The sequence below is a fragment of the Bos taurus genome, chromosome 2, assembly GCF_002263795.3.
Source record: "Bos taurus isolate L1 Dominette 01449 registration number 42190680 breed Hereford chromosome 2, ARS-UCD2.0, whole genome shotgun sequence".
Lineage (NCBI taxonomy): Eukaryota > Metazoa > Chordata > Mammalia > Artiodactyla > Bovidae > Bos > Bos taurus.
Window position 1 is genome coordinate 130,679,642 of NC_037329.1, and position 12,470 is coordinate 130,692,111.

The 12,470-nt window shown below is 59.6% G+C and overlaps 1 protein-coding gene across 3 annotated transcripts in view; it reads left to right on the plus strand.

Moving 5' to 3' along the window:
- Positions 1-3,919: 3,919 nt before the first annotated feature.
- Positions 3,920-12,470, plus strand: part of WNT4 (Wnt family member 4) — a 28,117-nt gene continuing 19,566 nt past the window's right edge. Inside the window, exon 1 of one of the 3 annotated variants that reach the window (XM_024982757.2) lies at positions 3,920-4,052. In XM_024982757.2, coding sequence (XP_024838525.1) covers positions 3,976-4,052 — 77 coding nt within the window. In that variant the 5' untranslated portion in view covers positions 3,920-3,975. The remainder of the gene's footprint in view (positions 4,053-12,470) is intronic. The other 2 variants (XM_024982755.2, XM_024982750.2) reach the window with 2 other exon arrangements.

The following is a 12,470-nucleotide window of genomic DNA, read 5'->3' on the forward strand; positions in this document are numbered from 1 at the left end:
AAGAAAAGAGGACACTCCAAGAGCTAAGGAATTGTTTCCTTCAACCAAGGATCAGGAAACAACTAATACTTGCTCAGACTCCATCTGTGTGGGGCGCTCAACACAGTAGGCACAGAGAGGAGAGACGGAGGGGAGACCCCACCTCAGTCCGGGGAGGTTTCTAGTAACCGCCAGGAGGAGCCTAGACAAACCCCATAACCTTCCTCTTCTGGGCCCGGATTTAATCCTTACATGCGGAGGACTCTTGTCTACTAAACAGTGTAGTGGGTGACTCAGCACCCAGAACATCTGCGTGCAAACCTTGGCTGTGCTACTTACCTGCAGCGTGAGTTTAAGCAAGCACTCTGTGCCTCAGTTTCTCAGTATGTAAAATGGAGTAACAACAGTACCAGTGCCAGAGGTTCATGGATCTATCTCACAGCACATTAGAGCAGCACCTGGGTTTCACCACCTCTAAATGGGAATAACAACAGCATCTATGTACTCCCTGGGCTGCCTTAGTGGTTCAGACGGTAAAGAATCCATCTGCAATGCAGGTGACCTGGGTTTGATCCTGGGGTCAGGAAGACTCCCCTGAAGAAGGGAATGGCCACCCACTCCAGTATTTTTGCCTGGAGAATTTCACGGACAGAGGAGCTTGGCGGGTTACAATCCATGGGGTCACAAAGAGTCAGATACGACTCAACAGCTAACACACACACACACACACACACACACACACACACACACACACTTCCCAGGGCCGTGGCCAGGATGAAATAAGTTCACGTAAGCAAATCATCTGGACCCGTGGCTGGCACATAGAAAGCCAGTCGCGACACAGTTGCCATCACTGTATGTGATTAGAGATGAGAGAGCTATTGAAGACTGAACTGTTGATTCACTCCTATTTATATCTTCACAACTGAATCTTGAGAGGTAGAAGAGCATTTTCTCAAAGAGACTTTCGCATGAAGACTTCCCACTGACCCAGAGTGGAGGGCTCCTCCCCCGCCCTTATCGCGGCTGGGTGGGCCTTTCTGGCTGGGCCTCTCCCTCCCTCTGTCCTCCTGCCCAGCTCACAGGACTCACACCACCGCTCCATGTGTGTCTCCAACAGCCCCAGAAGATGGGCCGGGTAACACTGTTCCACTTGACGGTCCAGGGGCCCCCCAGATGTCAGGGCCATGTGCCTCAGGGCAGGAGCCCAAACCCCAGAGCCCAGGCCCTGGGCAGCAGCAGCAGGCACCAAGGCTATGGCTCTGCCGTCCCAGGACCACCACTTCCTTCGGCAAGTCACGCCTCTAACCCTCATGGCCTCATCTGTCAAAGGAGAGAAAAGACCTTCCCAGGTCTCTTGTGCAGAGAAGGCAATGGCACCCCACTCCAGTACTCTTGCCTGGAAAATCCCATGGATGGAGGAGCCTGGAAGGCTGCAGTCCATGGGGTCGCACAGAGTCGGACACGACTGAAGCGACTTAGCAGCAGCAGCAGCAGGTCTCTTGTGAGGACTGAATGCGTGACAATCCTGAGAACAACACCTAGCACGTGCGGGCTCAATACTTTAGCAAAAGGAGAGATGCTACTTTGCCTGGCAGAGTCCTGCTTTATGCCTGACTCCTGGCAAATCTTCCAGTTGGAGACCCTGGTCACTCTCAAAAATGTCTCGGTTTGGAAAAACATTATATGGACACTCTAAAATAATTGCCTGTAGCTGTTTAAATTATTATTATTATTACTATTATTGTTTTCCACCCTACCACACTGAGACTGTAAGAATCATATACGTTGACTCAGAACAGTTTAGTAATTCAGTACCTCCCTTGGGTGAACGTGAGCCCTGCCCTGGGGACTTCAAACTCTAGTCCTCCAGCTAAGCTCTCACCACAGGGAGACGAGACCCTGGGGCCAAGGTGATGTGCCACCTGAAGTCTGTGCCCCCTCTAGATCACTCTGGATGCCCAGGTGGCCCCAAGCCCAATACCAGGAGGACCTGGGAGGGTCTCTTCTGCAGATCCAAGCTTGGAGGTCAGATGGCGCCACTGACATGCCCAGCTCGGCGGCGGAGGGGTGGCCGGGGGCGGCTCTCTCGGGAGCAGGGCAGTGTGCGCCTAGCTGGCATGTGCGGGCTGAGGTGTCCACACACGTGTACACAGGGGCCCCTGCCCCACCAAGCTCCAGTGCGGGCTCTGAGGAGTCCGAGGAGTCTGCATTCAGAGCTGGCCTTCCAGGTTGCTATGAAAGTGTGCTTGTCAAGGTAGGAGAATAGAACATATTTTAGTTCACATTTTGTTAGCTTGATTTATAACTTGCAAATATTTAGACATATGGTATGTGAGCCTCCATCTGCACTCTCCCTGGGCCCCGCAAATCCCTGCCACCTCCTGCCCACTCTCAACGCCAAATGTTTACTGAGCCCCTCCTCCGCGCTGAGCCCAGGGCACGCCATGGGGTGAAGGGCGCCCTCCCGGCACCCAAATGTGACCATCTATGTGGGAGCACACCTGGTGCTCCTAAACCAGTGAAGAGCCCGGTGGGGGTAGGGGTGGCGTGGACCTGGTCTATGGCTCTGCCCCAACCCTAGTGAGGCAGGCGGCTTCTCAGTCTCCCTGTTTAGACAACAGATTCCATTCGCCCTAAGAGGCCCTGGTACCCAGGCTGAAGCAGGGTGAGGTAGGGCACAATTAGGTCCGGGACCTGGGGAGGGCGTGACCTGGCGATGGGCCGCGAACTCTCGGGTTACCAAGGTGTGGAACTGAGCACTTTGCACTAGCAGGTCATCTCGTCCATTCATTCCACAAACACTGCAGCCACCCACGCTGTGCCAGCTAGGGGCTGATCTGCCGGACCTGGGAGGATCAAACAGGCACGCAGAAAACCGAAAGGCAAGGCAAAGACTGGCGAGGGTGCTCAAAAGAGACCTCCTCTAATCTCCTTCCATCCTCGCAACCCTCCAGTCTCCTGTCCATTTCTCAGATGAGAAAACGGAGGACCGGAGAGGTAAGGGGCTAGGTCAACACCCTGCCGCTTAGGGCGTGCCCAGATCTTGTGGCCAGCCAGAAGCGAGGTTTCAGATTCCGGCAGTCTCCGGCCACTGTCCCAAGCTGCCCGAAGCATGGGGAGGCCCCGTCCAGCTCCCGGAAGGCTGAAGGGAGGTGAGGGCAGGGAGGGGCCGGGCCAGAGGACGCGCCGGCCGGGAGGCAGGGAGGGGCCTGGCGGCGGGTGTCGGGGGACGGGAGTAGGGGGAGTCGGGTGGCACCCACCTCCCGGGTGCGCAGCCTGGGTGCTCGGCCCGGGCGCCCGGAGCGCCAGCGGCTTAGGTGCGCGCGAGCGACAGCCGCGCTCGGGCCGGGGTAGGGCTCCCAAGCTCCGGCAGAGGGGTGCGGCGGGGGGCGGCGCTGCAGTGCCCGCAGCGGCGGGCTGGGGGAGCTGTGCCCGTCTGTCCCCCAGGCTTGGTCGGGGACCTGGCAGCCGGGACGCCGCTCCCTCGCCCGGCCAAGCCAGGCGACGCGCAGCCAGGCGTGCCTAGAGCGGGCTCCGGCCCCAAGGACTCCCGGGCACCCGGCCGGGGAGGGCCCGGGAGAAGCCAGTCCCGCGGGCCAGGGCGTCCACGGGCGCCGCCGCTCTGGCCCGCCCCCGGGGGTTGGGGTGGGGGGGGTGTCCCGGGCCGCTGGGCCCGCCCAGGTAACCCCATCCTCGGCCCGCCCCCGGCCCGCCCCCCCCGGCCGCCCGCCTCCGTCGCCGCCGCCGCTGCCGCCGCATCCCGGCTCTGGGGCGGCGCTGACAGTCTGGTCCGCGCCGGGCAGCGGGCGCAGCAGCGGGCAGGGCTGCCGGCAGGCACGGAGGCAGAGCCTCGCCGCGCGCGCCCCGGCCCGCGCCCGGCGCCGCGCCCCAGCCCGCCTGCGGGGCGCCCACCTGCCGCCCGGACGGGAGGTCCCCCCACACCCGCCCCCGCGGCCGCAGCCGCTGCCCGGGGCCGGCGCCCGCGGCGGCACCATGAGTCCCCGCTGGTGCCTGCGTTCACTGCGCCTCCTGGTCTTCGCCGTCTTCTCGGCCGCCGCGAGCAACTGGCTGTAAGTCTGGACCCGGCGGGGCCGGGTGGGTGCCGGGGCGGGGCGGGCCCCGGGGGCCGCGGCCGGTGCCAGGCGGCGCGGGGGGCAGCGGGCGCGGGGGCGCCCGGCAGGTGTCTTGGCCGCGGGACGCGAGGCTCGACCGCCCTGTGCGCCACCGCCGCCGCCACTGCCCCGGCCTCCCTCTGAACACCCCTCTGCCCGCGTCCGGCTCCCAGCTCAGGGGCGGCAGGGGTGGTGGCGACCGCCCGCACCCCGAGGCGGCGTGGGGAGCCCGGGAGCGCAAGGGGCGCGAGCGCGGGACGGCGGCAGGGGCGGGGTGCCGGGTGCTGGGCGCAGCCCGGGCTGGGCTGACAGGTCGCCGAGCAAGCGCATGACGGGCGAGGACCCTGGCTGCTAATAGCAGGTTAATCCCCGCCGAAGTCCAGGAGTGAGCTCCCCGCGCCTAGCTGCCCGCGCGGCGCTGCCGTTTGGGCCGGAGGCGTGCAGGGACCTGTCCTGCTTGGGGGCCCAGGAGCCGGGATAGAAGCAGGGAAGAGACCGGCCGGCTGGCCTCCGGCAGCTGGCGCTGGCCGGCCTCGGTTCTCCCTGGAGCAGGAAGAAACTCCGTCCAGAGCTTTAAGAGGCAGCAGCCCCCGGCTCCCTAAGTCTCACCTAAGAAGAGGGGGCAGTGACCGCTTGTGACCTGTTTCTCCCTTATTGGGCTGGGGCTGAAGGTTTGCTGGGGGCAGTGGGGGATTCTAAACGGATGAGCTTCCATGAGTGGGTAGCAAGGAAGCAAGAGGGCCCTGGACCCGTTCTTCATCCCCCTTAGTGATGGTTTTCACCCCTGCCCCAGGCTTCACCCTGGTCCCCATTGCTTCTGCCCAGAACTCTGCCCCCATCGGCCGCTGTGGCCAGTGGGGAGCCAAGCTCCAATATTGATCTGAAAAGCATGAGGTGGGAAGGGGGATAGCCAACAGTGTAGCTGGGGTTTCCATGGAGACAGCGGGAGAGGAAAAAATTCTCTCTGCATCAAGACCAAAGAACAAATATCTCCCATGAAATTGCCCCGAGTGTCCAATGGCTGTTGCTATGAGGTCATTGCGGCCGCTGGGGCCCTGCAGGCTGGAAGGAGTGCGTTTGCTGGGGTCAGAGCCACCCAGGGCTTGGGGGACGGAGGTGATGTGGAATTCTCCCAGCTGTTCTGAGAGCGAGAGTGAGCGACTCCAAGGCAGCCCAAAGTGGCTGTGGAGGTTTTGTTTTTCTTGGAGACTTAATTTGATTAACACTTCAGGGGCAGTGGCAAAGTGTACAGAGACCAGGGTACCACCACCTCCTCCTGCTACCCCTCGGCAGGCCACCCCCCTCCCCGCTCCGAGTGGGGCCTGGGGGTCACAGAGCCAAGGAGAGGGGCTGAGTGGGACTTGGGGAAGTTCATGGTCCCTGGAAAGCATGGGTTCAGAGCCAGGGTCTCCAAAGCCAGCAGGAGCAAGAACTGGTATGACTGGCCCAGGGCTGAGGGCTACAAAAAGGCAGAGGAGGAAGCGACAATTCAAGGGTCTGACCCAGGCCTTCCGGGAAGAGCGAGACATCCACAGTGGAGTTCTTCAAGAGCATCTAGTGTTTGGGCTCATTTTACAGATGAGGACACCGAGGCCCCAGGAGGGGCAGCTACTTGCTCATCTCAGAGCAGAGAACTGATCCCAGATGCTCTGACTTCCAGGCAGTGACATACCTCCTTCCCTGAAGCCGTCCCAAACTTAAGCCAGAGTGGCCCAGGTAGTGTCACTACCCACCTTCAGCCACATCCAAGCCCCAAATCCCAACCAGGGAGGCTGCTCCAGCTTTGGGTCATGCAAACCGTGGGGAATTCCAAGTGGGGTGGGGTGAAGAGGGGCGGCCTAGAAGGAGAAGAGAGGTTGGCAAACCTGTTCTCTGCAGCCGCGATGGTTCAGGTTGCCATGCAGCAGGTCTCCAGATGACCCAGCTCGCTCCTGCTCCAGCCCGGGCTTCAAGCCAAGGGTCTCTGTTCGGCCCAAGGCAGGAGAAACAAGGGGCTTCCCAGGACCCCCGCCAATCCAGAAAGGCTGTGATGGAGAAGAGATCTCTGGGCATATTCCAAGACTGGGTCCATCCCCAGATGAGGGACTGGGCCAGCTCTGGGGGAAATAGATGTCACAGCCGGGCCTCCAAGGAGCTTGGAGGAAGACAAGGTAAAAGCAGACCACGGATGCATGAGACCGTGAACATGCGGTAGCTGTCGGAGGAGGGAGATGAGTGTGAGCTGGAGCGGTCACGGAGGGGACTTGGCCTGAAGGTTGTAGAATCCTGACAGTAATCATTAGAATAGATCCTCTGAATCTGAATCCCATTTTACAGATAAGAAAATTGAGGATCACGGAGGTGATGGCCCGAGTCACCTGGCTGGTAAATGGCAGAGGCGTCTAACCCAAAAGCTGCCTGTAGAAGGAAAAGTTTCTGGCAGGCAGATGTCCGTCCAGGCATGATGGCTGGCACTGTGTCTTTTCCAGCCATGCTGGAGGTCTGGCCCCAAGAGGATGGCTGGCAGCACTCTCAGAGGGGCAAGGCCGGGGTGTCCACTCCCCTTCCAGTACCTGGAATCAGGCTTCCGGCCAGGGCCGGCTGGCTGTCCGGTTGCAAGAGCTGATGCTGTCTGTTGTCTCCGTAGGGCGGGTGGCCTGGCGGAGAGGCCAGGTGTCCCGCTGCGTGCAGCTGTTGGGCAGGATGGAGCTTGGAGCTGGGAGGGCTCTGTAGCCTGAGGCCTGGGCAAGCCCAGAGAAGCTAGAAGCTGTTGATTAGACTTGTGTCTGGCACCAGGAGTGAGTTGACAGCTTGTGGCAGCTCCCACCACTGAGGGAGGGAGAGAGGGAGGGATGGATGAAACAGTCCATCAGTGGAAAGCCTGGATCTTCCACAGACCTGGGCTTGTAAAAGTCTCTGCGTGTTTCCCCCGGCACGGGGGCCATGCTGGAAGTCAGGAGACTTGGTCCTCAGAGCTGGGTGGCCTGGGATGGCCTCTTTCTCCCTCTGGGCCACAATCCTCAGCAGATTGTTCTGAACCCCAGATAGAAGTACTGGAAGAGTTAGACAGATAAACTAAGATAGAATAGATAAACTAATATTTTATCATGGTGGATTTCCTGAAGAAAGGCGATGATGTGCTGAGCTGGGGCCCCCTTGGAGGCCCAGTAGGCACAGCCAGGGGGCCTGTGCTACATTCACAGGTCGTCCAGCAGAGTGGCAAGGGCAGATGGCATACAGTTCCATCCCAGGTCTGCCCCTGACCAGAGGGGTGACCTCGGACAAGGTACTTACCCTCTCTGAGCCTCGGGTTCTTCATCTGTAAAATGGGAGAGACACGTGAGGGTGCTGAGGCTACAGAGAGAGCCCACAAGCAGAGTAACGCCTGGCGTGCTGGGCCCGTGCAGCCAGAGCCAGCCAAGACATGCAATGCCGGCCCCGCAGCTAAAGGCATGGTCTGTCTGCCCCAGGAAGTGTCCCCCTAGTCTCTGGCTGAAACCCCCGCTCCCTTCTAAAGAGCAAAAGCGCACCCCCGTGGGTCCCCTCCTACGGCCCTGGGCGTTGAATTACAATCGCTGGCACGCCCGTGGCTCTTTACAGTTTGCACTGGGATTTCTCTCCGTTGGTACTTGGTGCCTGTGCTGTGCGTTGTTGAATGTTTAGCAGCATCCCTGGCCTCTCTACCCATCAGACACCTGTAGCGCCCTGCCGCCCAAGCCCCCCCCCAACCCCCGCCAGCCAGGGAACCACCAGAAATGTCCCCAGACGTTGTCAAATGTCCCTGGAGGGCAGAATCACCCCTGGTTGAGACTCAATGGCTTACGAAGCATTTTCACACCCATTTCCTTATAAGAACCATATAACCTCTGCCCCTTCCCCTTCAGAGGAGGGAGTCCATATTCAACCCCACTTCAAAGGCCCAGAGGTGCAGTGACTTCCCCAAGGGACATCCTGCATGGCAGAGGCAGTACTTGACCTGCTCTCAGATGTCCAGACCTCGTGGGTTTCCATCCTCTCCTTAGAGAACTGTTTCCCGTCACATGTTGCTGTTTAGCCTTCCAGTCGTGTCCCACTCTTTGCGACCCCCCATGGACTGTATGTAGCCCACCAGGCTCCTCTGTCCGCGGAATTCTCCAGGCAAGGATACGGGAGTGGGCTGCCATTTCCAAATAATGCGGCTCCTCTGCAAGGTGAGAAACCTCCGGAGGCCAAGGCTGTGGCATGAACACCTCCCAGCAGCCTCAGTGCCTGGCACATGCCAGGCCTGTAGTAGCTTCTCAGTCAACATTTCACGAACAAAGGAAGGACAGGCCTGTTCGCTCCTGAGGCTTGTAAGTTGCTGTCACATCAGGCCCCATCAGATTGGGCCCTCCCGCTTTGAGTGGGAGGGAAGCTCTGCCTTACTGCCCCGAGCCACGGGTGATGCTCAGATGTGCCAAAGTGGGTGTCAGGATGCGTGGCTGTCACCCAGCAGATGCGCGGCTCTGGCCCACAGCTCTGGGCCAGGGCACCCACTCAGAGCCAAGCTGAGAGCACTTTCTCCCCTTACCCTCCTCTCGGGGCCCCGGGACCAGGCCTGCCTGAGGGGTTTGTTCAAGCAGCAATCATGGCCCAGCTGTCTGCCGTGGCTTGACTTTCTTCCCTCAACCCTGGATTAGCAATTGAGCAACTCAGCATCTGACAAGACAGTGCTCCCCAAACCTGTTGAAACTCGCCCAGCTTGGGCCCTGTGGGTGCCTTGGGAGAGCTGAGCATTTGCACCAAGCCTCATCCTCTCGTCCCCCGCTCTGGGAAGAAGGGCTTGGTCTGAGCCAACAGGGCATGGAGTTGGCCAGGGAGCCACCGATGACGGGGGTGTGGAGGGTGACAGTTGCCCACCCCATCACCCCCACTACAAACAAGCCTGCAAGAACCACTCAGCGGACTCAGCTGGGAGGCGGGGCTGTGACCCCATGGTTGCTGTCCAGATTTCCACAGGAGTTGCCAGGTTTTATCTCTGAGTCCTGAGCTGCATCTTCTGTGATCCAGCCAAAGCCGGGAGAAGGCTCGCTCCCTGCCGTGACCCCCAGCTCCCCCTCTCCCCCTCCCAACCCCTCTCTGCCTCCCCCGTCTCCTGGCAAACTCGAAACCAAACTCTGTTAGTTCCCTGGCCAAGTCAGAACCCCCGCAGCAGAGGGGACCTGGTCTGAGAAAAGAGGCGAAGGGCGGGGGGTGGCGGGGAGTATAAGGAGGGAAGGAACCACCCCGACAGCTCTCGGCTCACAAGAGAACTTGGAGAGGCCCCTTAGAAGCATCATGACACCGCCGATGAGACCAGAGGGGCCTCTTTGCCGCTGTGACTCCGAACAGTCCTCTGGGACCGTTTCTCACTGTGTTCACACACAAGTCACTGCAGAACTGGATCTCAGGAACTCCTCTCCAAGGACTGGAGACTGCAGGGTACTCTCCTTGAGTCAGGGATGCCCAGCTGTCCTGGCACCCCAGGGCTGAGAGGATGGAATCTCAGCCATCAGAGTCAGAGGTTCTTGGAAGTGCTCAAGTCAGCCTCCTCCAGGGACACCGAGCCTCCAAGCAGGAGGGCGAGTGCCTGGCGAGCCCTGTTTGATGACAGCGAGCACTTCCTCGTCCAGACAGCTTCTCCATCAGGTGCCGTGCTAGGCACCTGGGGGTCACAGGGCACAGCAGTGGTACAGCTGGAACCCAACTCGAGGTCTCTGACTGCTTTCCAGACCTTTCCCTGCGGCAGGTAAAGCAGGCCTGCAGCCCACCCCCCTTGCCCGGCATCCCTGCTGAGGTGACAGGCGACAAGGGAGGAGCCCAGGTTTTCCCGCCAGCCCTGTTGGGGTGCGAGTGTGGGCTTAGCCACTGGCTCCCCCAGGCCTGGGCCTTGAGCAAGGGTGTACCAAGGCCGAGGAACTCGCTAGAAACCCAGAGACACAGGGCATGAGCCTCCCTCCAGGGAGCCCACACTGCCCCCTGGACAGCTCAAGCGGCTTCCCCATCTCTCCTGGCATCCCTCCCCCAGGACCCCCCAGCCCAGCTGGGGAGAACCACTCAACAGTGTGATGGCTCCAAGGCAGGCAAGGCACTCCAGGGAGGAGGCTCGGATGGGTCTTTGCAAGGGAGACGCTCTCTGCTGGCAAATTCGGGGGTGAGCCACGGTCAGGAAGTGCCTTAAATTCAACGCCCACTGGGCCCACAGCCACACCTTCCCCTAGAGAGAGAAGGAAACTTCTCCCCGCCTGGCGCAGCTCGGGAACCAGCCAGGTTCAGGTCTGAGCTGCTATTTGCTGGCCCTGAGTCAGCCACCAGCTCCCCCGGGAACAAATCCTGTGAGATGGGAAATAAGAAATGGGGAGGGGGGCGGGATGCCAGGAATGGCAGGTAGGGAAGTGGGGGAAACATGGGGGTGGGAGTAAGACGTCGAAACGGAGGAAGAGACAGACAATTCTGGGACTGTAACACTGCAACGATAACCCATCTTTTTTTCATTGAGGTAGAGATGAAGAAACATGCAAAATACTTCAATGCTGATTCGTCACACATGTTCAGCTAGACCACCCTGTTCTGTGTGCTTGCTCTGACCCCTTGCTCAATAGATGTTTCTTGAATACATTTAAAAAAATAAAGAGAGAGAAGATCGGGGTGCTGAAGCTTCTGAGGATGGGGAGTAAAGGGAGCCAGGGATCCCAGGAGATGGGGGGGCGCAGACAGCACCCTAAGGCACAGGAGCAGGGACTTGGGCTGCAGGGAGGCTGTCATTCCGCTCGCAACTGAGGCAAAGCGCTTGGGGCAAAGAGAGCTTGACGTGGGCACTGAGAGCTCTATGGAGCTAAACTCCGTCTGGGGAAAGAGTGGCATGGAGGTAGCGCCCACCACCCCACGGCCCCTGCGGGCATCTCCAGGGCCAGCCCCTCCTCACTGGCTACCCCTGAAGGGCTTTCAGGCCAATGGCCGCAACTCCTTCCGCCACCTGAGAAGCTGCAGAGGTCACAGACCCAGACACTGTCCAGGCGGCCACGTAACCTCCAAGGCATCATCCTCTCCAGCACCCCTCGCCCCTGAAAGACGCCTTCACGGTCAGGCAGGAAAGACACAGGGTCTCTAGAAAGACCCATCAATGGAAGAATAAGACTGCCTTCCTCAGACCGGTGCCCACTGATGCCAAACCACCAAGTCCTTTGTGCCCTGGGCCGTCGCTGGAGCCTGATGAGCCAGCCCAAGTTTAGAAGCCGAAGGACCTGTTTTCAAGTCTTGACCACCCCTGAATGGCTGCACAGCCTTGAACATGCACCTCTCTGAACCTTGGTTTCCTCATCTGTAAAACGGAAGGGATGATACCCACCTGGAGAATCCTGCATGAATTTACCCGGTGGCTCAGTGGTAAAGAATCCACCTGCAACGCAGGAGCCACAGGAGACGCAGGCTTGATCCCTGCATCAGGCAGATCCCCTGGAGGAGGGCATGGTAACCCTCTGCAGTGTTCTTGCCTGGAGAATCCCATGGACAGAGGAGCCTGGTGGGCTATGGTCCATGGGGTCACAAAGAGTCGGACATGACCGAAGTGAGTTAGCACACACGTGTCCATGTAAGGATATAGTGGAGCACATGACTGTTGTTTGAGGAGCAAAGTGACAAGGGGTGTAAGGTCCCTCTTCCTGTCATCTAGTCCCAAGAATGGTTCCCAGGTGCCCTGGGCACACCACTATCTCTGCCATCCTCATGCCTGGGTCCCCAGTTCCAAATCTCTTAACAGCACCATCCCCCGAGTCCTCAGACCGCCCGTTCCTAAAGGACCCACCTGACGGGCCAGAACCACTGAAGACTCCATCGGGAGACTCCGTTAACCATCCACAGTTGGGATCAAGGCTGAGGTGATCCACTGTCCCCAAAGGGCACGTGTCCTGCCCTCTGGGAGGCTCAGTTGAAAGAAGGGCTGGGAACCCAGGTGGGAGGGGGCGGACGGAGCCAAGCCAAAGAAGACAAATGAGCCGAACCAGCCTGGGGTCCCCCGGAAGAGTCCACAGCTCAAGGGACTAAGGAGAGGCTTTGGGAGGGCACGGATGCTGACGCTGCTGATGAGCATACCAATGATAAGGAATAAAGATAATATATAATCGTGTTGCCAACAGGACAGGAGTGCCTGCTGTGTGCCTGTTTAACCCACCTCAGCCTCTGGAGATCTGAATGCTTCTTCTCCCCACCCTAGAGGGGAAGACACGGAGGCTCACAGCCCCTCTCTTGCAGCCAGTAACATGGAGACAGGATGCTGACCCAGTCTGCCCATCTCTCTTGGGCAGTGCCTAGCGCTGCCTGCCACGGGAAGGGATGAGAGTCTCGGGACAGGGCTACTACGGCGACTGAGACTGCGGGTACAGAAGCCCTCCAAGGCCTGAA